The 25,102-nt window shown below is 48.8% G+C and overlaps 2 protein-coding genes across 4 annotated transcripts in view; both read right to left on the bottom strand.

Moving 5' to 3' along the window:
* The window catches only part of USP43 (ubiquitin specific peptidase 43), a 63,185-nt gene extending 54,991 nt beyond the window's left edge, over positions 1–8,194 (bottom strand). For both annotated transcript variants that reach the window (XM_042967274.1, XM_042967275.1), the window contains exon 1: positions 7,694–8,194. In XM_042967274.1, coding sequence (XP_042823208.1) covers positions 7,694–8,194 — 501 coding nt within the window. The remainder of the gene's footprint in view (positions 1–7,693) is intronic.
* Positions 8,195–10,433: 2,239 nt separating this feature from the next.
* CFAP52 (cilia and flagella associated protein 52) overlaps positions 10,434–25,102 on the bottom strand; it is a 43,496-nt gene continuing 28,827 nt past the window's right edge. The window contains exons 9-14 of one of the 2 annotated variants that reach the window (XM_007085959.3): positions 23,528–23,676; positions 20,981–21,126; positions 17,986–18,137; positions 15,327–15,429; positions 12,102–12,213; positions 10,434–10,789 (exon numbers count right to left, since the gene is read on the bottom strand). In XM_007085959.3, the coding sequence (XP_007086021.1) occupies positions 10,614–10,789; positions 12,102–12,213; positions 15,327–15,429; positions 17,986–18,137; positions 20,981–21,126; positions 23,528–23,676 (838 nt within the window). In that variant the 3' untranslated portion in view covers positions 10,434–10,613. Of the gene's footprint in view, positions 10,790–11,593; positions 11,829–12,101; positions 12,214–15,326; positions 15,430–17,985; positions 18,138–20,980; positions 21,127–23,527; positions 23,677–25,102 lie in introns of those variants that run through there. The other variant, XM_042966757.1, reaches the window with a different exon arrangement.

The raw sequence follows: 25,102 nt of genomic DNA, 5'->3' as shown, positions 1-25,102 counted from the left end.
CCGTGGCCAGCCCTCCCCCTCTGCCGCAGCACAGCCCAGTCGGGTAACGTCATGCCTCTACTCAAACCCTCCCTGACTCACCACCCAACAACCTGCCATCCTCCAACTGGCCTGGACCAAGCCTTCACCACACTCCCACGTGTTTGAAAACTCCAGGTCACCGAGCCACTCAGGTGCCCCAGACATATTTTTCCAGTCCCGCAGTCTACGCCTTGACATTTCCTTCCTTCCATGTGAAACCCACTCCCTTCGTGCTAACCATGCTGAGCCTTTGAGAGGGACACTCTTCATCTCTGCCTGACTGGAAAGCCAGACAACCTTTCCAGAAAGGATCCTGGAATTCTGTCAAATTCTTTCGACAACTTCAAAAAGATAGACGAGATAGGGCCTTAGAAACGTCCCTACGGGGGCGCCTGGGTGGCTAAGTCGGTTGAGCGGCCGGCTCTTGATTTCGGCTCAGGTCGTGAGCTCGCGGGTTCATGAGTTGGAGCCCCGCGTCAGGCTCTGCACTGACAGCTCGGATCCTGTTCGGGATTCTCTCTCTCTGCTCTTCCCCTGCTCGTGCACGTGCGCGCGTGCTCTCTCTCTCTCTCAAAATAGAATAAACTTAAAAATTAAAAACTAAAATAAGGGTCCTTCTACGTATACACAGTAATTTCATTTTGGAGGATTTAGCATAAGGAAAGGACAGTAGAGAAACTGTATGCATTGAACTCTCCTGGGGAAGCCTTACAGCACACTCAGCTGGCCTTAAAAACTATGCTGGAGGAAATAATGAGAATAAATGATCCTATCATTTTTTTTTTTAAAGTGCAAAAATACCTATTTGAGATTGTTTGACATCTATTTGTAGCTAGGCAAAGACCAGAACTACATGGCAAAATATTAACCACTGGTTATCACAGAAGGAAGGATGGGACCATAAGTGATTTCTTCCTTTGGACGCTGCAAATTTTTTTACAGTGAGTTTTGTTCTTTCGTTTTGTTTGTTTGTTTTTTTCCCCGAAAAACCAGGTATTTTACAGACTTGGGGCTTTTTTCAAAATAACTTGACCTATTGATCCCTACAGAAGACATTCTGTTAAATGTGTTAAAATGTGACCAGAACTGTATTAAAGTGTGACCCTCACTTGGGAGAGATGGACGGAAATCTTTAGTATGTTTACCCCACAACACAGCATAGCCCTACCTGCGTATGTGTGTGGGTCTCTCTCTCAATACTGATTTTTTATTTTTATTTATTTTATTATTTTTAATTTTTTTAATGTTTATTTATTTTTGAGAGAGAGAGAGAGAGAGAGAGAGAGAGCATGAGTGGGGAAGGGGCAGAGACGGGGAGACACAGAATCCGAAGCAGGCTCCAGTCTCCAAGCTGTCAGCACAGAGCCTGACGCAGGGCTCGAACCCACAAACTGTGACATCATGACTGAGCCTAAGTCTGGCCACCCAGGTGCCCCTCAACACTGATAATTTTTAACACATCCCTTACAAAATTATTCCTAGTTATTTCATACTTCTGGTGGGTTTTGTGAATGAAATCTTATTTTCATACGTTCTAAATGGTTATTGCTTTTGTTTTCTATCTTGTTTCTGACCTCTTTAGTGACCGCAATAACTCTACAACATGGATTTCTAGGCCCATCCAGTAATTTCCTTTCTGCTCAATATTTTTTACTCAATTTCCACATCGTGTCTTACTGTTTTTTCCAGAACTTCCAAAATAAAAGAGCAACGAAGGAGACATCCTTGCTTTTAAAAAGCAATGCCTCTAGTGCATGATTTGAGGCATACTGTATGTCTAAAACTGTAGGTCTAAAATTGATGCTTAAGTACATAAGCTACGATAAACTCCAGATGGCTAGAATCCTGAACATAGCCATGGGAAAACTAGAAATACATAAAATAGAATATTTATCAAAAGGTACGATGTAAATAAATCTACACCTTCCAGCACTGGGGACAGGAAGGAGTTTGGAGAAGACATCTGTGGCATGTATAAGGGTTGAGGAACTCGCAAAAACAAGTAAAAAGAGCACTGAAACCCTGGCAGAATGGACAGACAACCAACATGAACAGGTAGTTCCAAGAGCCTCCTTACAACTAGTAAAGAACCATAAAAATCCTGTACCTTACTCTTAAAGAAATAAAAAAAAACCGAGATGCTATTTCTTTTTGTGCAATAAATAAAAGAGAAAATTAAGTATCTGACTTTTTTTTTAAATGTTTATTTTTGAGAGAGAAAGACAGAGTGTGAGTGGGGAGGGGCAGAGAGAGAGGGAGACACAGAATCCGAAGCAGGCTCCAGGCTCTGAGCTGACAGCACAGAGCCGGATGTGGGGTTCGAACCCACCGACCGTGAGATCATGACCTGAGCCGAAGTTAGATGCTAAACCAACTGAGCCACCCAGGCACCCCTAAGTGTCTGACTCTTGATTTCAGCTCAGGTCATGATCTCACGGTTCGTGAGTTCGAGCCCTGCATGAGCTCTGCGCTGACAGCTTGGAGCCTGGAACCTGCTTCGGATTCTGTGTCTCCCTCTCTCTCTCTGCCCCTCCCCTATTCAGTCTCTGTCTCTCTCTCCCTCTCCCTCCCTCTCTCTCTCTCAAAATAAATAAACATTATAAAATAAATAGATAGACCATGTGAAACTTGGTGTCATTATTTGGAAAGAAATTTGTCGGTGTGGATGCTAAAAATAGCCAAGCCCGATAAAGTCGATTTAAAAAGTAAAAAAAAAAAAAAAAAAAAAAAAATTAACTGGTGGTGATCATACACGTATACCCATGTCAAAACCCATCAAATTCTACCTTGACAACGGGTGCGTTTTTATCCAGCCATGACACAAAACGTCATCCTACCACAACATGGATGGATCTGGAGGACATTACACTAAGTGAGATAAGTCAGACGGAGAAGGAGAAATACCAATGCTGTATCTTACATGTGGAATCTAAAGAAGTCAAACCTCCTAAAAGCAGCCAGTAAAATGGTGGTTTCCAGGGGCTGGGCGGTCAGAAATCGGGGTACGTGCTGTCGAACGGTACGAACGTGCAACTGATAAATAAGTAAGACCTGGAAACGCACTACGGTAGTTAGAGACAACAAAACTGTACAATAAACATTACACTTGCTAAGTGATTGGCTTTTAACTGTCCCCAACCCTAGAAAAAATGGTCACCCTGTGACGCACCGCACGGATGGTTGCTAATGCTATCCACAGCAATCATACTGCGACATAGATGTATCAGATCGATCCCTTGACGCCTTAAACTTTACACAGTGTTGTATGTCAAGTATAGCTCAATGTTTTAAAAAGGATGCATTGTGCCGTATATAAATTATACCTCAACCACGTTGATTTAAAAAGGAAAAAAGAAACAGGGGCTCCTGGGTGGCTGGGTCAGTTGAGTGTCTGTCGGCTCAAGTCATGATCTCACAGTTCGTGCGATTGAGCCCCACGCTGGGCTCCACATGGAGTCTGCTTGGGATTCTCTCTCCCTCAAAGTAAATAAACTTTAAAAAATGAAAAAACATAAAAATGGGGGCATCTGGGTAGCTCAGTCAGTTAAGCATCCAACTTCAGCTCAGGTCATGATCTCATGGTTCATGGGTTCAAGCCCTGCATCAGGCTCTGTGCTGATGGCTCGGAGCCTGGAGCCTGCTTCGGATTCTGTGTCTCCTTCTCTCTCTGCCCCTCCTCCCTCGTGCTCTTTCTCTCAAAAATAAATAAACATTAAACAATTTTTAAAAAACACATAAAAATAAAATAGTCAAGTCTTTGGCCATGCAAGTTCACTTCAAAGGATTAAATTCAGGAAATGGTCAGGGCTGAGGACAATGATTTAAGCACAAGAATTTTTGATTACAGTGTGATAACGAAACTTGTACAGCATGTAAATGTCTCTGCAGGGACTTGTTCATTTAATGAAATATAAAATCATTTAAAATTAAGTTTTACCGAATATTGAATGACCAGGAGAAAGTCTCATGATGATATTTACATGAAAAAAGCCGGATACAAAACTAGAATTTCCAACGTGTAGGTGCTTGGAAACACATCAGCGTTTATGAAGGGTGTCTCTAGTGGGCAGAGTTTCAAACCATTATTTACACTTTGGCACCTTCCCGATATTTTATATGATACACACCTTTGATTACATCATTAGAAAAGCAAAGCATCCTAGATAATGCCACGGACAGGATTTGTTTTAATGTATGTATTCATTAGCTGTTAAAATAAAGAGCAGTCCTGTTGTCTGTGGGAGGCTGGGTGCCTCGGAGGGCAGGACAGAGGAACACTGTACAACCATCCCATTTTCATGGCTGGGGTTGGGGTTGCTCACTCCAGTATGCCGGTCCCTTCTTGACTCCCCCTTTCCTCAAGACCAAACTCCTTGAGAAAACCTTATGTGGCTTGTCCCCAACCCATTCTCCATCCAGCATCCTCGGCCTGGGGACACAGGCTTCCATTAATTCACTTAATCTTCCATTCATTCTGCAGAGCCAGCGAGAGGGCCCTCAGCCCCGCCTGCCTTGGCGATTGGCAGGGAATGCACGTCCCCACCCTCCCCTGTCCTTGGTTGACCTCTCCGGATGGTTCCTTCTCCTGGGACACCCCTCCTCCCCGGGTCCCCCCATCAATCACATCTTCCTGCCAGAACCGCCACAGAGCCCTGTATTTTTATTTTCGGGCACTCATCACCAGCTCTGACCATGTGTCTGTGCGGTTACTTCAAAACATCTGCCTCTCCCGCTGGACGGGGGAACTCCTGGGAGTTTTATTACTTTTTTTACAGCATATTGTTATAACTGTTCTATTTTATTAGGACTTATTGTTGTTAATGTCTTACCGTACCTAATGTATAAATTAAAGTGCCCTCAGTACGTATGTATAGGAAGAAACATTGTATATGTAGGGTTTGGTACAATCTGTAGGGAGTTCCCCTAGAGGTCTTGTACTCCTGGCTTCTTGTGCCTTCCATGTTCCTGGGAAAGTGCTGGGACACTCCAGACATATGTGTTGGGTGAAGGGATGTTTCCTCATCTGTAAAAATAAGAGGAGCCCACCTAGATTCTAATCAGCAAGGTTTATTAATAAGTCCAGATACTGGAATCCTCTGCTCCCTTCAAGCCTGGCTACCCCCAAAAGTCCCAGGAAACCTCGGATGACAACACCCTCGTTAACAATTAACAAGGTGACTCCCTTCCAGCCCCCCCCCCTCCCCAGGCTCACAGGGAGCTTCTAGGCTTTGGGGATTTGAGAGCAGGAGTGAGATGGGAAATCCTGGTGCATCACTGAGAGTGGTTACTAATTTGTCTCTCCCACCTGCGCAGGAACTGCATGAAAATGTACCCAGCAGGAGAAAAGGTGCATAAACATGACCTCCTCCCTCCTCCAGGTCTCTGTAGGTGAGGAGACAGAATGGTAGGAATGAGGGGTGCCTGGGTGGCTCAGTCGGCTAAGCATCCGACTTCAGCTCAGGTCATGATCTTATGGTTCATGGGTTCGAGCCCCGCGTCGGACTCTGTGCTGACAGCTCAGAGTCTGGAGCCTGCTTTGAATTTTGTCTCTCTCTCTCTCTCTCTCTCTCAAAAATAAACATTAAAAAAAGAAAAACAATGATAGAAATGACAGAAGCTTCCCAGGGTCAGGCACTGCCCTAAGCGCTGTACGTGGGACCCAGTGAATCCTTCCAACAACTGATAATAAGGTAGATACCACCATGATCCCATTTCATAGGTGGGCAAAGTGGAGGCAGATTTGCTAACTTGCTCAAAGTCACAAAGCTCCAGAGACCTTGCTCTTAACCACCATACCCTGGAGTAATCCCTGTATCCTAAATTTTGCTTGTTTTCTGTGGTTCCAGTTAACAGGTGGTCAACCTCGTGCAAGAAGAAGATGGTCCTCCGGAGTTGGGTCAAGAGGTCAACTGTGCGGCCGGGCCTATGTCAATGACCTCACTTCATCTCGTCACGTAGGCACTGCATCATCTCACATCTTGGCAAGACGGGTGAGTACAGTTTATCATATTTGAGAGACACCACATTCCCATAACTTTTATTACAGCATATTGTTATAACTGTTCTATTTTATTAGGACTTATTGTTGTTAATGTCTTACCGTACGTGCCCTCAGTACGTATGTATAGGAAGAAACATTGTATATGTAGGGTTTGGTACAATCTGTGGTTATAAGCACACCCTGGGGGTCTTGGGATGTATCCCCAAAGTATTATGGGGGGCGGGGGGGAATTACTGTACTGCCTCATCATTTCCAACGCGGAGGTTGTCAAAGGGGATATTAATGACACCCATTTGACCCACTGACACCTGCCCAACAATGCTTCAGTAGTGGAAGCTGGAGAGAGGAAGAGGGGAGAGTGGCACCCTGTGGGTCACATGGCAAGGACTGCTTTTTCAGGCTGAAACTCAAGAGCGGTGATGCCTGTGGAATGAACACTGACAGGTTCCCCCTCCCCCAAGAACAATCGCTAGTCTATGGGGAGCTCCACTTCTGTGCCCAGAGCTGTGGTTTTTAGCAGGAAGCAAGTCATGTGCATCAATGATCGGGAACTCTACAATCCAACTGGGATCCCCAACAGCCCGCTTAACCCTGGTGGTGGGGAGGGTCGGGGATGGGGGGGTGGTGGCGAGATGTGATATACAGAACTTCCAAAGCCTCATGACCCTACGGCACAGGGTAAGTAGAACGTGACCCTGGGGCCAGTGAATGCAACCCCAAACCAAGGCATGACGGGCCATTTAACAAGGATGCAACTCCAATATACCGCATCCATTGCCTCCCGGAAGGATGGGGGGCACTCGGGTTCCATTGGGTTTAGAATAAAACACAAACAGAGGCCTCTGGGTGGCTTGGTGGGTTCAGCGTCTGACTTCGGCTCGGGTCCTGATCTCTGGTTCATCTCATGGTTCATGGGTTCGAGCCCCGCGTCAGGCTCTATGCTGACAGCTCAGAGCCTGGAACCGGCTTCGGATTCTGTCTCCCTCTCTCTCTCTCTCTCTCTCTCTCTGCCCCTCCCCTGCTCACACCCTGTCTCTTTCTATCTCCCCAAAATAAATAAACATCAAAAACAATTTTTCTAGAACAAAACCCAAACGCCCTACCATTGCTTCCAAGACCTTACGTGATCTGACCAACCTCATCCATGCCCCACACTACCCTCCCGGGCTCCGGCCGATAGTTTTCGTTCCGCGTCCCCGATTCTCAGCTCCTTCGGGTCTGTGGGGCTTGTTCTTGCTGTTTCCTCCACCAGGATTACCCCTAGACCTCGACCCGGCCTCGTCCTGCTCGTTGCGATCGCCCCCTCCTTCCTCCGAGGCCCTGGCCTTGGGTGTCAGGCTGCCCACCCCACCCCCCTGCAGGCTGGAAAGTGTCCGCGGGCCTTCACCACTTCAACAAATGTTGGTTGAGCGCACAAATGCTGAATAGACTCAACTCGACTCACCAGCCCCCTCCCACCCCCCACCCCCAAGAAACACCTGGGAGAAATTCCCGGAGAAGACGTTTGCAAGCGGTGGCACAAGTCACCTCGAAACGAAGGCGGTAAGCCGCGCTGCGGGGCTACGTTGTCACCCCAAGAGGGCCCCCGGGGGACCCTTCCGTGACGGGGCGCGCGCCTGGGCAGCCAGACGCGGCCGCCGCCCAGCGGCGGGAGGCGGGCGCGCTGCCTACCTTGAACTCGGCGGAAAGTTGGGGCGTGTACTCGCGCGTCCAGAGCGCGCGCACCAGCGCCGCCAGCTGCTCGGTGACCTCGGCGCGGCCCGGCGCCGCCCGGTAGCGCCCCAGCGCCAGGAACTCGGCCAGCAGGTCGGTGTTGCTGAGACACTGCACCACGGCGTTCATGAAACAGGTGTTGCCGTGGTTCTTCAAGCCCTGCGCGCCCGGGGGCCGCGCGCCGTCGCCGGCGGGGGCCTGGGGCTGGGGGCCGGCCGCGCGCCGCTCCCCGGGGCTGCCGCGCGCGGCTGGGGCGGGGCCCGGGGGCGCGAAGCCCCCCTCGCCGTCGCCTTCGCGGGGTCCCGGCCGGGGCCGGGGCGGCGAGGCCCCCGGGCGGGAGCGGCTGCTCAGCGCCAGCAGGAAGCGGCCGAGCAGGCGACGCAGGGAGCGGCGGCGGCGGCGGCGGGGCCGGGGCGCGGGCGGCCCCTCTCCCGCCGCGGCCCCCGCGCCCGGCTCCATGGCTCCCGCCCGCGCGCCCCCTCCCCAGAGCCGAGCCCCCTCCCCTCGGCCGCGAGGCCGACGCGCCGCCGACCCGCCCTGACGGCTCCGGAAAGGCGGCGGGCGCCGGCTACCTGCGGGCCAGGTGTGCCCGGACCGGGCGGGGGCGGAGCCAAGGGCGGGGCCGCCCCGCCCCGCGCGGGAATCCGGCCGCCGGGCCCGCCCAGGGCAGCGCCGCCGCCCAGCGAGCGGAGGCGCCGCGCGTCGCCGGCTCCGGGTCCCACCCCCCCCTCCGCCCCCCGCCCTCACCTCTTGCGAACCGACGCCCCGAATTTCCCTCCCGTTCCCCGCCAGCCTCTGGCGAGCCGGGAGCCGTGACGGGCTGGGGAGTGCACCGCGGGGTGCTCCCACCTGCGGGCGCCACCGCCTCCCGGCCCCGTCTGCCCCCTAGGGGAGGCCACCGTGGGACCAGAAGCGGGAGCCGCGTGTCGCCCTGTGAAGACCCCACCCGGGACGGTTGTGGTTTGCTTGTTTCAAGTACCAGGTCAGAGTCGCTTCCCCAAACCTGGCGAGACCTCCCCCGCCTCGCTTCAGCTGGTGGGGAAGCGGGCGCAGGGAGGTTGACACCTGTCCCGAGGCCGCAAGCCCCGTGGGCGGGGACGCCGGAACTCGACCCGGCTCTGCACCGGCTGGCGCTTTGCAACCTCCGTATTTGCTCATCCAGGAAGTTTTCCGGCTCTCGGGCGCGCCCCCTGTGCGGCCCCCGGTTCGCTCCGAAAGCAAAACTCCTCTCTGAATTGATGCCCAATCAGAGCTGGCTTGGCCTTGACCCGCCCTTGGTTCCCTGGGTGACTCTGGGGGCCTCCGTTCACTTGATCCTGTGACTGTCAGGTTTATAATTAATCGAAGTCTTACAGACGAATTTCTCATCAGTTTCTGGCTCAGAAAGAGATCAGCGGGATGCATTATTACATCGACGCCCTGAAATGTTACTCATTTGATAAAGTGATCATTTATTAAATATCCACCTTGATATGTCAAAGAGGGCCCCAGCAGGTTACCTGGGTTTTTGCCCAGCAGGCAAAAAAAGAAAAAGAAAAAAAGGCTTAGAATAAAACACTGTACTGTGAATTGGAGACTTGAAGTGTTTCTGGAAAAATGCCATGATTTACCCTTTCTGGAAAAAGATACCCGGTTGGATGATTCATATACAAGGTCCTTCCCTTGCCTAGAAAAGCATCTATGAGGGGGTGCCTGGGTGGCTCAGTCGGTTGAGCATCCAACTCCACCTCAGCTCAGGTCATGATCTCAGGGTTCATGAATTTGAGCCCCGCCTAGGGCTCTGTGCTGACAGCTCGGAGCTTGGAGCCTGCTTCAGATTCTGTGTCTCCCTCTCTCTCTGTCCCTCCCCTGCTCATGCTCTGTCTTTCTCTCTCTCTCAAAAGTAAATATTTAAAAAATTATTGGGGTGCCTGGGTGGCTCAGTTGGTTGACCGTCCGACTTCAGCTCAGGTCATGATCTCATGGTTCGTGAGTTCAAGCCCCACATGGATTGGGCTCTGTGCTGACAGCTCAGAGCCTGGAGCCTGCTTCAGATTCTGTCTCCCTCTCTGCCCCTCCCCCGCTCTGTCTCTTTTCTCTCTCTCTCTCTTTCTCTCTCAAAAAGAAATAAACATTAAAAAAAATTTGAAAAGCATCTATGAAATTTCACCTTTGATAATCACTCCAAAATCTCCAATAACACATGGTTTCTTTGAGAAAGCAGTGTAATTCATGTTTAACTGTCTACTCTGTCAGGAATTCTGCCTATGCTTAAACACCTTATTTAACTTAATTCTCAACCTTTTAAGCAGTCTGAAAAGACCAAACAGAGGCTCAGAGAGTTGGAAGGAAGGAGGGAAGGAATGGAAGAAAGGAAAGGAGGGAGGGAAGGAAGGAAGGGAGAGAAAGAGGGAGGGTAGGAGGAAGGAAGGAAGGAAGGAAGGAAGGAAAGAAAAAAATCCTAAAATCCTACTGAAGATCTGGACTCAAACCAAGTCTTGCCCCATTGCAGCTTGACCAATGAAATGCTGATTAAGAAGGTGAGCTGGCCCTCCTAATTTTTAAGAATAACAGCAGTGCTATCTGTGGGCAAATTATGCAGAAGGGCCGTGGGCTTTGCAGTCTTAGAACAGAGATTCTGTTCTAAGGAACAGGAAACCAACAACTGGGCATTTAGTCATCATAAAAAAGAAACTTTTAATGTATAGTCCGGGCAACGTATTCTTGAACACATTCCAATTTTAATATGCAATTTAATAAGATAAAATGCATTCTATAAAGAAAAGTTTAAAACTTAAAACATTTTGACTAAAGAACAGAATCACAGACGTGAGAAGTCAGGACCCGTCTTGTAGTCGTGTGAGGTCAACCTTCCAGATCCCGGAAGTCTCGGCAGCTCTCAGGAGGTGAATGGGTACTTCCATCTCAAAACAGCTCCGTCAGCACTTACGCTAACAATGTACTGATTTCCTGGACTTATCCGGATGCGGGTGATGTTGCCACTGTGCCCCACCCCAACATGAGTCACCTCACCTCCGTTATAATCCCAAACTTTGACCAAATGGTCATTCCCACCTGGAAAAGACAAACAGGTCTATGTCCTGCTGCATGAAAACATGGAGAGGGGCGCCTGGGGGGCTGAGTTGGTCCGAGTGTCCGACTTCGGCTCAGGTCATGATCTCACGGTTCATGGGTTTGAGCCCCACAACAGGCTCTGTGCTGACAGCTCGGAGCCTGGAGCCTGCTTCGGATTCTGTGTCTCCCTCTCTCTCTCTGCCCCTTCCCCGCTTGCACGTGTGTGTGTGTGTGTGTGTGTGTGTGTGTGTGTGTGTGCGTGCGCACACACGCTCTCTCTCTCAAAAATAAAGATTAAAATTAAAAAATAAAAAAATAGGGAGAAACAGCCCTGATTTCAAGTAACTGCCTAATTTTCAACACATTCCCCATGTTCCAATTTCAAGGAAGAAAAAAAAAATCTATATAGTAACTCTTTTCCTTGATTATGAAAGTCTAGGTCTGTTGTAGTAAATTTGGGGGAAAGAAATACAAAGAGGTGACATTCCCCCCTTATCCCACCACCCAGAAATAATCACTAACAACATCTTTGGTTTGGCTTCTTCCAGGCTTTTCTCTGATAAGTACACAGGTTTACAGATACACCCATAGATGTGGTTGGAATCACACCATGTGTGTTTTTATATTATTTATTTATTTTTAAAGTGTATTTATTTTGAGAGAGAGAATCCCAAGCAGAGCCCGTGCGGGGCTTGAACTCAAGAACCGCGAGATTGTGACCTGAGCTTGAAGTCAGATGCTTAACCCACTGAGCCACCCAGACCCCCCATACCAGGTGTAATTTTATATCACACTCTAAGTAAATGTGTTTGTGAAATTTTAATTCATTTTGGAGCGTGCATTTGTTAATGTCCTGAAGAATCAGGGCCTGGCAGGAAATGATCACGGATAGTGTTCCAGTAGGCATGTTGTAGGGAGGCTGAATGCCTCCTCCGCCCCCGGAAATGCTGGTTTAAGAGCTTGGCAGTTAGGAGACTTCACTAGGAAATTGCAGTGCAAGGCATATGCCGGATAACCCAGACCATTTAAAGTCCCGTTTCTGTCATCAGTGCCGCCACAAAGAAAGGAAGCCATATAAGGTTTAGCCTTTATGTGTGCCCCAAAGGCCCATGGGCAGACATTTCCTCCCCCTGCAGCGTGACTACGGGATCTTTCTCTTCCAGCGACGCTGGCTGCCGTGTGCAGGCCTGAATCTAACCACGCTGCCCTGCAGACACTTTTGTCATCACTCCCTGTTGCCTCCCACCTGCCAGTTCTGTATTCCCATTTAAATAAGCAGGGCTCGGCTTTCTGTGCCCATCCCATGACTAACCTGTGACAAAGTGCACTCCTTCCATGGTGATATCCATTCCGTTGATTGACCCGGACAAGGAACCTTCCAACTCTCTGATCACTGACCCATCAAATACTTCCCAGTAAGCAATCTGGAATTCAGAAAAAAAAACAGCATTAGGCAGGACTCAGCTCAGTGGAAGCATCCGTGTGCGTGCTAAGAAAAAGATAAGAAAAAGACGATTCTACTTTATATAGAAGGCGGCAAAAATACACCCTGGGATGATATATCGGCTGAAATTATAAATAGGCTCAAGCAGGGGGTGGAGAAGCCATTTTAATATTTTCAGCGTTGGTTTTTAAATTTGCATTCTATTTAGAGGGATGTGGATCTGCCAGGAGGCCCGGATTGTGACAGAAAGTGCTTTTGGTGAGAGTAAGCACTTGGGGGTCCGAAGCATAAGCTGTAAAAGAAGGAAGAAAACAGCCATCATGTCCACTCCCCCACTTCGGCTCTTAGAGGAGGACCACACGTCAGGTGTGGTGGAAGGCAGGCCCCCTCTCCAGCTGCTTGGGGAATGAGGGGTCCAGAGAGTTCTGCAGGCACCGGTCCCTGTGGCTGACACCCCCCCCCCGCCCCGATTTGCAACTTTCTCTTCTGCCTCGAAGCAGTGAAACATCCCACAGGGTGGGGTCCAGAAGCAAACTGGTAATATGGTCCCCTCCTGGGGAGGCGAACTAGGTCAGGGGGGTCGGGGGTGGGGGCTCAAGGGAGGGAGATTTTTCTCTGAATATATTGCTTTTATAGTCTTTGAACTTTGAAACTTGTAAATGTACAACCGATTCAAAAAGAGAATTTCTTTCCAGGGACCTGGATGGCTCCATCAGTTAAGCATCCGACTCTTGATTTCAGCTCAGGTCATGATCTCATGGTTGGTTGTGAGATCGAGCCCTGCTTTGGGATCCATCCTGGGCATGGAGACTGCTTAAGATTCTCTCTGTCCCTCAGCCTCTGCCCCTCTCCTGCATGCTCTCTCTCCCTCTCAAAGAAAGAAAGAAAGAAGGAAAGAAAGCAAGAAATAAGAAAAGAAAGAAAGAAAGAAAAAGAAAGAAAGAAGGAAGGAAGGAAAGAAAGAGAAAGAAATAAAGACAGAAAGAAAGAAAGAAACAAAGAAGGAAAGAAAGAAAGAAAAGAAAGAAGGAAAGAAAAGAAAGAAAGAAGGAAAGAAAGAAAGAAGGAAAGAAAGAAGGAAGGAAAGAAAGAAGGAAGGAAAGAAAGAAAGAAAGAAAGAAAGAAAGAACAAAAGAAAGGAAAAATTCTTTCTAAACAAAGCCCTTGACCAGGATTTAGGAGTGTGAACCTAGACATGCATTTCACCTCTTTCTCTTGTCTTGTGTTGACAGAAATTTGCTATATTCTAGTCATTACTCCAGGAATCTATATTCCTCTGAATTTAGCTAGAAATTGTGTATACTATTTTAAAAAGGTTTTTTTTTTTTTTGGCTAATTTATTAATTTCTGTTGATGCTTGATTGCTTTAACAAAAAGTCATTTTCGTAGGAAAAGCATAAAGGGGTGTAGAAACATGCCCAGATCCTCATTTCTCGGGAATCACATCCACGTAGGTAGGTAGCTGGTGTTTGATTACCTGCTCTCTTGGCCAAAGCCAAAGTGGCCCTCTTCCAGGCAGCCTTATGGCACCTCGGGCTTTCTCTCTACCTGGGAGGGTCTTCCCTGAGAGCTAAGCATGGTGAGGTCTCAACTCAAATGTCACCTCCTTAAAGGAGGCCTTCGCCGACCATCCCAGCTAAAGCAGCTTCTGTCCACCCAGCCGGGATTCCGTAACCTATTGTTGCCTTTTTATCCCTTTCACCATCTGATGTCATCTTTGTTCACAGATTGCCCACTGTTCATGGACATGTTCGTTTACACGTGTCCTGGCCAATCTATCCCCTCCCGCCCGCCATAGCTGCATAAAGGCGGCTGGCTCCATGACGGCAGGGACCTTGTCATGTCCCCAGCCCTGATGGCGGTTGTACTGATTTGTGATTTATGCTTGGAATATTCTGGTGACAATTCCCCAATGAGGACAGTAAAGTGTTTCAAGTCTCATAACCTGAACCCTGGAATATGGGAAATATGACAAGAATCTAGAAACTTTCTGCACCATGTATAATAGCATTTATGGTGACGTCATGATGAACTTCCTAATATCCTTCTGCCCCAGTTCCAAGAGGAAGGCTACTTAAATCAGAAGTGAAACACAGGGTTGACGGGGCGGGCAGACATAGCCCAGTTTGGGTGGACAGCCGCAAAGAAACTAGCAAGGCCAACCTACAGAGACCAGAGTGAGGCAGAGCTCCGGGCCCCCCAGAACATTCTGTCTGCATCAGACAAATCCTGGCCGGCACCGGGTGGCATTTCTTGGATTTTTTTTATGACACAATGTCTTCAGGACAGTAGTCCCCAATCATCTGGGAACGGGAAAAAGCCCCATTCCTAGATTCTGTCTCTCACGCTGGAGGAGCAGAGAGAGGAAAACACAAAATGTTGTATTTTTCCTACAATATTTATATACTTTTAAATCAACTTTTTCTGTAGCTGGTAAAAAAGGTAACTACACAATCTCTTCTTCAATGATCTCAAAGTCATCTCAGAGTCTGAATTAGGCGAACCCAAATCCAGTAATTGAAGGTGCAGTTAGACAAAGACCTGGCTGATCAGACATGGGGGGGGGGGGTAGATGACACAACAGCCTTTTGCTTGCTCTAAGAGGAAAGGTTCTCCCCAAAAGAGACACCAGTCTCTACCCAAGGACGTGGACTCCCCAGCTAATGATGACGCAGAGGGGATGAGCAACGAGGAGCTCTATTATCATTCAGTTGGATTGTAGCCCAAGGACAACTGGTGTGGGCAGGGTCATCCTGGCCTCAGAAATTCCCTAATAATAATTACCAGTGCTTACCGAGTAGCTACCATGGGCCAGGCCCCCTGCTATTGGCCTTACATGGCCTTAAAGTCACGCTCACCGCAAGCGTGAACTGAGTGGTGTCATTTCCACGCTACAGACAAAGAAGCAAAGGCAAAGCCAAGATGCAAAAGCAAAGAAGCAAATGCGGCATCTCCAAAGTGGCGCCGCTGATCGACAGCAAAACCATGTCTGAACTCGTGGGGCTCGAGTCCAGAGCCTGCACCCCCAGCCGCGACACTTCACTGCTTCTCTCACGTGCCAGAAGGACCCTGACTCTTGTCGGGAGGGCTTACCTTTCTGTCTGTGCCACTGGTGATGATCTGGAACTCTTCGGGGTGGTAACAAACACACTGGAATAAGGTGTTTGCCAGGATCATCTGATTCCTCCTAAGACGCCTGAAAACAATTAGACGCAAAAGCTGTGAAGCTTGACTTTCCCTTCCTTGGAAAATGCATTTACTCTTCAGCCTGGATTTGGCACAAGCTTGGATTGGGTTGGTTTATCTAACCCAGAGATACTTCCTGCTACTCTGCCCGCTCCACTTTGGAGTCCTCCCAATGCACCTACGGGGCCTCAGAAGATACCAGGCGGGCCCTTTTCCAAAGACAAAGCACAGAACTCCGGGGGAAGCCTCAAGTTCCAATGAGAACAGAAGAGGCTGAATTCGGAGTCAACCCGCTGTCTTGCACACAAGCCACCGTATTCTTGAGGCCGCCATTTTGAAGCCAAGTTTCCCACCACCTGAGTGGCAGCGTGGGGGGCAGCTTTTTAAACACGGATATTCTTGAGCCTTCCCTGTGGGGATTTGATCTAGCAGGCTGGGAAGAGGCCACAGATGGGCAATTTCCATCAGCGTGCCAGTTGACTGTCATGTGCGAAACAGTTTGGGAGCCACTGCCTGAGACACCGTGCTGACGAGCACGTAAATATTGCTTCTCCTTCCCTGGGAGATGGGTGGCCATCTCCCAGGCTGGGCTCTACTGGCTAAAAAGAAATGCACACCCTGCATAGTTCCTTCTCACTATGGAACTTTTCAAACGTGGTATCTGGGCTGACGGTTCTTTAGAGATTTTGGCACAAATTAACCAAATAGTCCCACCATACAACAGGAAGGCTTCAGCAATTTGAGGTGGTCACAAACAATCCATGGAAATATGTTTAGACACATCCTCCCTTCTAGTTCCGTATTTTCCCAGTGGGGAGTTCGGGTGTAGGCTAAGAACCCCTGCAAGCGTGGTCCTTGAACCAGGGGCATCCCTGGGGAGCTGGTTAGAAATGCGGGATCTTGGGGCGCCTGGGTGGTTCAGTCGGTTAAATGACCGACTTCAGCTCAGGTCTTGATCTCACGGTTCGTGGGTGTGAGCCCCACGTTGGGCTCTGTGCTGACAGCTCAGAGCCTGGAGCCTGCTTGGGATTCTGTGTCTCCCTCTCTCTCTGCCCCTCCCCAGCTTGTTCTCTGTCTCTCCCTCTCTCCAAATAAATAAATAAACTAAAAAAAAAAAAAAAAGAAAAATGCAGAATCTGAGGCATCCCCTCTGGACCTTCTGAATACAAATCTACATTTTCACAAGAGCTCCAGGGGCTTCAAATGCACATCAAAGTGAGGAGACACCAAGGAGACAGAGGTTTTGTTTTTGTTTTTTTTCTTTAAGATTTTTTAAAATGTTTATTTATTTTGAAAGAGAGAGAGAGAGAGAGAGCATGAGAGGCAGAGAGAGAGGGAGACACAGAACCCAAAGCAGACTCCAGGCTCTGAGCTGTCAGCACAGAGCCTGATGTGGGGCTTGAACCCATAAACCATGAGATCATGACCTGAGCTGAAGTCGGATGTTTAACCGACCGAGCCACCCAGGCGCCCCTGGTTTTTGTTTTTTAATATCTGAAACAAAAAGTGTTCTGCCTTTGCCTTAATTCCCACTCTCTTCTCTGCAATCTAGAATGTTCCATATTCTTTTGCAATATATATATCCATATCTCCATTTAGGTCTCTTTTCTCCCACTTCTGGACTTATTCAAGTCTCTCTAATGCAGTCAGATACAGAGGCAAGGCATCTTAGGAGTAGTAGAGGTGTGCTGGGTGAGGGGAGGGTTAGGGGAAGAGAGTCTAATTCTAAATAAAAACACAGGGGCGCCTGGGTGGCTCAGTCGGTTAAGCGTCTGACTTTGGCTCAGGTCACGATCTCCCAGTTCATGAGTTTGGGCCCCATGTTGGGCTCTGTGCTGACAGCTCGGAGCCTGGAGCCTGCTTTGGAGTCTGTGTCTCCCTCTTTCTCCGACCCTCCCCTGTTCACACTCTGTCTCTGTCTCTCTCTCTCTCTCAGGAAATGAATAAACATTTTTTTAAAAATCTAAATAAAAACACACAGCCAAATGCTTATAGTTAAAAAAAAAAAAATCGCCCTTGAAAATCCTTTGCGTGGCTCCAACAGTAAGAGTTCACATGCTTTGGTCTAGTTATCTTGGAGTCGGGTGCTCTTACGGGGGCTGTGACCGGCTCCCAGCATCAAGAGGGCCCTGGGAGCGGGGCTGGCTGAGGGGAGGGGCTAGACTCACACCACCCCCGCTCTTGCACCCCTCATGGCAAGCTCATTCTGGGTTCCACTGCACAGAACAAGAGAAACTGCCTGCATCATTACTTCCCTTCTCCCTCTTTGCGGGAGAGGGGATTCTTAGAATTGTATTTGCATACGTTAAATCATGCTTCGCCGTATGTGTCCAGGAAGCTACTTCCCCGTGCATCCGGAATCTTCCAACGTCCAGCTTTTCCGGGACACTGCACCCTTTCTACCAGCATCTGTAAACCCTCAGCAGGCACAGAGGAAAATGGCTTCAGATGAACATCCCCGTCCTGTGGCCTCAAAGGAGATCTCTACCCTTTGTTCAGATCTTCTCTCAGTGAAATGCTGGAATCACTGGGTTTTGGGTCAGATTGTCCTCTCACAGCTACTTACACAAGGTCCCAAATGATGCAAGTGCCATCCGTGCTGGCTGTGACACACTCCAGGTTGTTGTTCTTTACCCTAATGCAGGACACAGAGGATTTATGCTCCTTCAGGGCCTCCTCCAGCTTCTGGGTCTGGCAGCCTATCTGCCACACCCTCACCTGAAAGCCACAAAGCACAGGCTTTCAACACAAACTTGGGACTTTGGAAGGGATTGAAAACAAACAAACAGGGGCGCCTGGGTGGCTCGGTCGGTTAAGCGTCCGACTTCGGCTCAGGTCACGATCTCACGGTCCGTGAGTTCGAGCCCCGCGTCGGGCTCTGTGGTGACAGCTCAGAGCCTGGAGCCTGTTTCGGATTCTGTGTCTCCCTCTCTCTCTGCCCCTCCCCTGTTCATGCTCTGTCTCTGTCTCAAAAATAAATAAACGTTAAAAAAAATAAATAAATAAAAAATAAAAACAAACAAACAAACAAAAACTCCGTGAGCTTTTCCACCTCTGCTGTGCTTGACTTGTTTTTGTAAATTCCCTGCTCTGATCTCAGTTGAGTGGGGTGGGACTGCTGGGAGCAGGAAAATCCTTCCACGGAGCCAGGAGAACACTACCAATGATCCTACACTTGGATCTACTTTCAAGGCTGAGAAATTTACCAGACACCTGCTGCTACACCAAGTGAAATAACAGGTCTGCTCATTTCTGCTGAGCACCGCTCTCAGATATCTGGTGCCCCCAGGAAATCTCCCGGGGACCCAGAGCCGTATTTAAAGTTCACATCAGCTGCTCAGGGTTAATCATTTCAAATCGATGGGTCTCAGCCTCATCAGAGCCAACACCCACTTTCTACGGCAAATATTTTCCGACCCTCCCCCCCCCCCACTCTACTATCCTGAAGTGAAATTCATAGGTCATCGGTCCTACACACAAAATTTCAAAACAGTCCATGTGATGCCCTACCTGTAATAAAAAGAATACGTAAGAGGAAAGCTATTGTATGTCCTGTGATAAACATTCTGTCACAACTGTACCAGAAAACACAATAGTGTAGCCGGATGCTTATACTTTCTTACAGTGAGTATGTTGGACTTGTAAAAAAAAAAAAGAGAGAGAGAGCAGAGGTTATCTTGTGTAAGTAATATGAGACAACACAAGAATAGTAGGTCCTGGTGAACCCCCGACCAGAAACTAGTGTCAGGGCAAGTCATAACAGACTTATTTGTACCTGAAAGAGGAAAATAACCATAAGCAAAGTAAGAGAAACATTCTAAGATACTTCCTTAGTAAGGCAGATGAGGAGGCATGAGGTTATCCCAAATGAGCTATGCCATATTCATTTCTCTGGTGTCCAAATAATTGCCCGTGTCCTTGCACAGGATGAGATAATGATTACTGCCAGAGAAAATGAATCTCTAACTTTGTGATCCCACTACATCGGGAGGCACACATTCGGTCTTTAGCAAGAGTAATACTCAAATTTTCCAACTACTATGGTGGGGGCACCAGCCAAACAGCACCCAGGCCTGGAATGTGGGGTGTTCTGAGTAGTAGCCCTTTGGTTATGGGATTGCAGGGGGGTTGGGGTATGTTTGGGGCAGGGGAGGAGCTACATGGTGGGACTGGGGTCTTTGCAACTCAGCCAAGGCCATTTACCAATGAAAATGGAATTATAGATGCTTGAGAATTTCAGGAACTGCTGAACTCATAGCACTGCACACCCACTGACCAGCAGCCCTGGTCTCCAGCACTTGACAAAGACCTTGGAGACTATGTCTTCTGGAAGGAGGGTCTGTAAGAGCTGAGGAGGGGATGGGAGCAAGGGCTGACATGGTGTTCTGAAAAGATTTCTGAACAGGGCCAAAGGCAATGAATTCGTCATGTGTGATTTCCTCCGGCAGCTCTCCACAGCTCGGGCTCAGGCACCTAGAAGCTGATGCTCTGGCACAAGCCAAGTTTGGGCATCAGCAGGGCAGGTGCCCCCAAAGGCCGAGGGACCAAGCAGGATGCTGATACTGTCAGCAACAGCGTGGCTGAAGAGATGGGGGAAGGGACGAAAGCCCTTGCGGGGCTGGTGGGCAGACAGCTGGGGAGGCTCCAGGGCCAGATGCGTCTATGGAGCACCTGCCCCGTGGCTAGCCCACACGGAGATGTGCTCGGAATGTAAAATATGCATCAGATTTCGAAGACTTGGTGCAAAATAGTGTGAAACATCTCATTGACTGGAGTATTGTTATCTTCCCTTTACACGTAAGAAACCAAAGCACAGAGAGGCTCAAGAGCATGCCCCAGGTCACACAGCCGGGACGGGGCAGAAGTGAAACACGACTCTCGAACTCAAACGCTCAGCCACAAGTCTGCTTGGCCCAAACTCTGTGAAAGGCCACATCAAGATGCTGTCTCTTTCTTCTCCCTGACACGTTATTCCTACATTAGCATGAAGAAAGGAAAGGAAATGTCCTATGTTGAGAAAGGAAGGCTTTGGGGGCAGGAGACAAGTTGGGGAGTGGGGAGGGGGCGCACTGAGGTGAACGTGTGGGTGGAAGGTATTTAAGGCTCGTCCAAAGGATGGAAGGGAAGGTCAAGTGTACCAACTTTAAAATAACAGTCAAATGTCTGGGTAGATGAAAGAAGTGATTCTAAAAATAGCATCTCCTTAAAAGATAAGATGAAGACAATTTATGTAACTATAGTCTTTGAAGGAAAAGAACAAGTATTCCAAAACTCTGGCCAAACACCAACTTGGATTCGTGGCTTCATGCCATACAGAACGCTTTCATGTCTGTATCTTAAATGTTCTTTTGTAACTAAATACAGCTCTCTGTGTGTTTGTATTATTAGAACTTTCGTTTATGATGTATCTGATAGGGTTTCTTCAAAAATCTTACTTTGGTCCTGCCTGACTCCTAGTATAGGTCAAAAAAAAATCAAGTCCGTGGCCTCTTACAAGGAAGGCTGTTGGTCGGTCTACACCTAGGGCTCCTGTAAAAAGATTCTGCTTTCAAGAACAATACCTCCCCTTCCCCACCGCCGCTGATGACCCTTTTACAGTCACTGGTGGTAGCGATAGCTGTCACTCCGATCCTGTGGGCGTTGTTAATGACATACATCAACCGGCCCGTCTCTGGGGCGAAGGCTCGGATTCTACCGTCGTCCCACGCTGGCGTGGAAGGGGAACAAAAAGCAGGCAGCATCAGTATACTCCTACTCTCTGTGAAGACTGTAGCTCTCATAATCACAAAGGAGTCAGGACTGGGGAGCAGTGGTGGTGACGGAGGAAAGAGACCAGTCTCCCACAACTCCCTGGAATCATATCCCTCTTTCCCCTGACTCCCCAAACCGGTCACACCTGGCTGGAGGAAATGGCTGGCTTGCCTTAGTTGAATCTGCCTCTAGCTGCACCCCATCCCAGGAGAAAACATTTTTATGTGGGGGGGGGGGGGGAGAAAGAGGCCATTTCCCACCTCTCCCAGCTCTCCCAGGGCCGCAAATCTTGTACATTTGATTGGCTAGCTGATACTGCACCTGGGATGGGGAATTTAGTATCTGCAAACACATGTTGGCTTCCTACCCTTCCCTCTTTAAACCCGATGCTCCTTCCCCAACTCCTGCCATCTTTCCCATCTCAATAGAAGGTGCCACCATCCATCCAGTTGTTTAAGCCAAGAGTTTCAGTCATCCTTGATTCCTCTCTATTCCATCCACCCAACTCTACCCGACGCAACCCAACATCCGTCAGCAAGCTCCACCAACTCTAGAGCTAAAAAACATCCTGAATCTGGCCACTTCTCAACCCTTCCGCTGGGCCTACCCTCATCCAAGCCACCAGCATCTCTCTCCTGGGTTGTTGTAACAGCTTCCTCCTTGGCCTCAGACTCTTGCTCCCTTCAAGGAATGACCTATGCAGGGGCCTGGGTGCACTTCTTAAAATCATGTCGACTCCCTGATCAAGAAAGTTCAAAAGGTTTTCTCACTACACTTAACAATTCAACTCCTTTATCCTCCACGGTAACTACTTTCCACTCCCTACCTAGCTCCTCACCTTCTCCTACCTCTCCCTCAACCGTGACCCCAACCCTCCCCACTGAGCTCCAGGCACACTGGCTTCTTTCTGTTCCTCAGATACTCTAAGTGTTTTCCCCCCTCAGGGCCTCTGCCCCTGCTGTTCCCTCTGCCTGGAATGCTCTTCCCTCAGGTCTTCATGCGGCTGGCTCCTTCTCATCAGCCTTAGTGTCACCTCTGGATCTTTGCAATTTTCAATAAAATGTTCGAGGTAAATCCCATTTCAGCAAAGACTTGAGAAGAGAGGGGGTGAAGGGAGTGAGTCACGGGGCCCCCCGGTGAAAGAACAACCCAGGCAGATGGAATGTCCAGAGCGAAGGCCCTGTGCACCGTGTGCCTGAGGGATAGCAAAAAAGCAAGCGTGGCCAGAAGGGGTGAATGGTAAGAGACAGAGTCAGTGTTAAAAAGGTGGAGGTGGGGAAGGAGAGAAGGTCACAGAGGGGCCTTGGAGGCATCTGCAGGGATGTAGGAGTGAACCCTAGAAATGGCATGATCGGACTCACATCTTAAAAAGAATTTACTGGCTTCTGTGTTGACTGCAGACTGGGGGAGAGGGGTGGTGGGGAAGAACAGAGGTCGGGGGCGTGGAAGAAAGCTGCTCGGATAATCTAGGGGATGGTGGTGGCTGAGACAAGGGAGGAGATGAGAAGTAGTCTGAAGTGAAGGCCATTAGAGGGAAATGCTGTAAGCCAGGAGCTCCCGGTGGTGGCTGCTGTGTGGGAAGACACGCCCGAAGGAGAAGCCAATGGAGAGGAAACAGAACCAGGAAAAGAGGGGCTGAGATGGGCTCCTGATATCACCACTTCAACAGCTACTCCTAAAGATACTCTTAACTCTTCCCTGATGTGAACACGCGAACTTAACGTTTTGACCACGGGGGAAATTTGCTTAGGATGTGAACATAAGATGATATTGAGAAATTATTATTTCATGGCAAAATATTATTTTTAGGGATGTACGCCAAAGTATTTAGAGGTGGAATATCATGGCGTCCGTGCTTTATGTTAAAATGCTTTGGCGTGGAAGGATCAGCTGAGCGAAAAACGAATTCCCTTTGAGGCATAACACAGTTTAAGTCAGGTTTTTAATCTCTCAAATAACCAAAGGGGTTGTTAACATAGGTGCCCGAGACTCGCCGAGGCCTCAGATCCGTTTGGTAACCGAATTGCCAAATCCCCCTACTGGAGAGAAGGCTGCACGCTATATGCAGACATTTTGGGGGAAGAGAAATTGCTCTTTGGTCATTCTGAGCTCAGAAAGCCTCCCGGCGGGAAGGGAACTCTAAGGAGGGGCTGGATTAGAAGCAAGGAGGGGCGGGCTAGACCACGGGGCGCTGCCCCAGGGTATCCACCCGGAGAAACCGGCGTTGAACGAGAACGCCAACTCCCAAAGCCACAGCCGGCACCCACGCCAAAGCCTGATCAGGACTGCATTGCCGGAAATGATGTCAACGGTGCCGGAAATGATGTCAACGGTGCCGGAAATGACGTCAACGTTACCGGAAATGATGCTCTTGCCGTCTCTCATGAAGTTGATGCAGTGGCAGGTCATGTTGGGCACGGTGATCCGCAGCAGCTCCCGGTTGGATAGCGTGTGCCACACCCTGATGTCTTTCTTGGCACAGGTGGCAAACAGCTCATCGGTGCCACTGCAAAGGAGCCACGGCGAGAATAAAGAGGTGCAGCCGTACACGACGCATGCTGTTTCTTAGACGCACGTTTGACTCGCCAACGTATTGCACGAGGATATAGGGAAGGACGCCTTTTAGGCTCCACGTATCTCAAAGTCTGATGGCCTTACAGAAACCTCGTGTAAAATGGCATTCAATGCCCACACATCACCTGTGGGCCATCTTTTGTAGCCCTTTCCCCGGGAGGATGGGTTGGGAGGAAGTCGCCCAAAAGGAAAATGTCAATTTCAAAGTTTTTAAATGTCCTGGTGGACAGGAGGTCAAATGGGTCTGTGGAATATTGATATTAAGACAAGCTAAACAAAACTTCTCCTGTAAAGTAGATAATCATTAACAATTTCAAAGACAAAAATGACACGTGTGCTAGATAGCATGCCTGCAGATAACCTAAAGCATTACTTTGCTTGGTTGTGAGAAAATATGGGGCTCTGGACAAGGACGTGAACCCAGAGCGATTGGTTTGTCCGCATTTTTTTTTTTAAAGGACAACTTGTAAATATAGTGAAAAACACCATGATGTCAAAAATTACAGGTTATTCCAATTTGGATCAGAAAAAGAATGCTGGGGTAAAGCCCACCTGCTTTATAGATATGAATTTATAGCTACAGCCTCTGTGGGGGCTGAGCTAACTTCTAGATACAAGGGCTTCTCGAGAAATCTCTACATTTCATCAAAGGCACATTCAGGAAAAGAGAGTCCCTCTCCCATACACTTTGGAATTAATAAAAAGTGGATCTTTTCTGTATACTTAGCTTTGGGGCTTGGAGAAAAACAATTATAATGTGGGCTAGAAACAATTATAATGTGGGCTAGATACTTAGAAAGAGTGACGGCTGGAGGGGTGCCTGAGTGGCTCAGTTGGTTAAGCATCTGACTCTTGATTTTGGCTCAGGTCTTGATCCCAGGGTTGTGGGATCAAGCCCCTCATCGAGCCCCGCATTGGGCTTTGGCACTGCGTGTGGAGTCTGCTTAAGATTCTCTCTCATTCTTCCTCTGCCCCTCTTCCCCTGCTCGCATGTGCTCTCTCTCTCTCTCTAAAAACCAAACAAATAAATAAATAAATAACAATAAAATAGGCTTTTTTTAAAAATTTTTTTTAACATTTATTTATTTTTGAGACAGAGAGAGACAGAGCATGAACAGGGGAGGGGCAGAGAGAGAGGGAGACACAGAATCCGAAACAGGCTCCAGGCTCTGAGCTGTCAGCACAGAGCCTGACGCGGGCCTCGAACTCACGGACTGTGAGATCGTGACCTGAGCCGAAGTCAGCCGCTTAACCGACTGAGCCACCCAGGCGCCCCAGAGAGGCTTTATATAGGACACTGCCTTCAGTGAACGACCCCCTCCTGTGAGGAAAGTGAGGTTTTCAAGAGGCATATGGAC

The sequence above is a fragment of the Panthera tigris genome, chromosome E1, assembly GCF_018350195.1.
Source record: "Panthera tigris isolate Pti1 chromosome E1, P.tigris_Pti1_mat1.1, whole genome shotgun sequence".
Lineage (NCBI taxonomy): Eukaryota > Metazoa > Chordata > Mammalia > Carnivora > Felidae > Panthera > Panthera tigris.
This window is presented reverse-complemented; position numbering and strand designations above follow the sequence as displayed.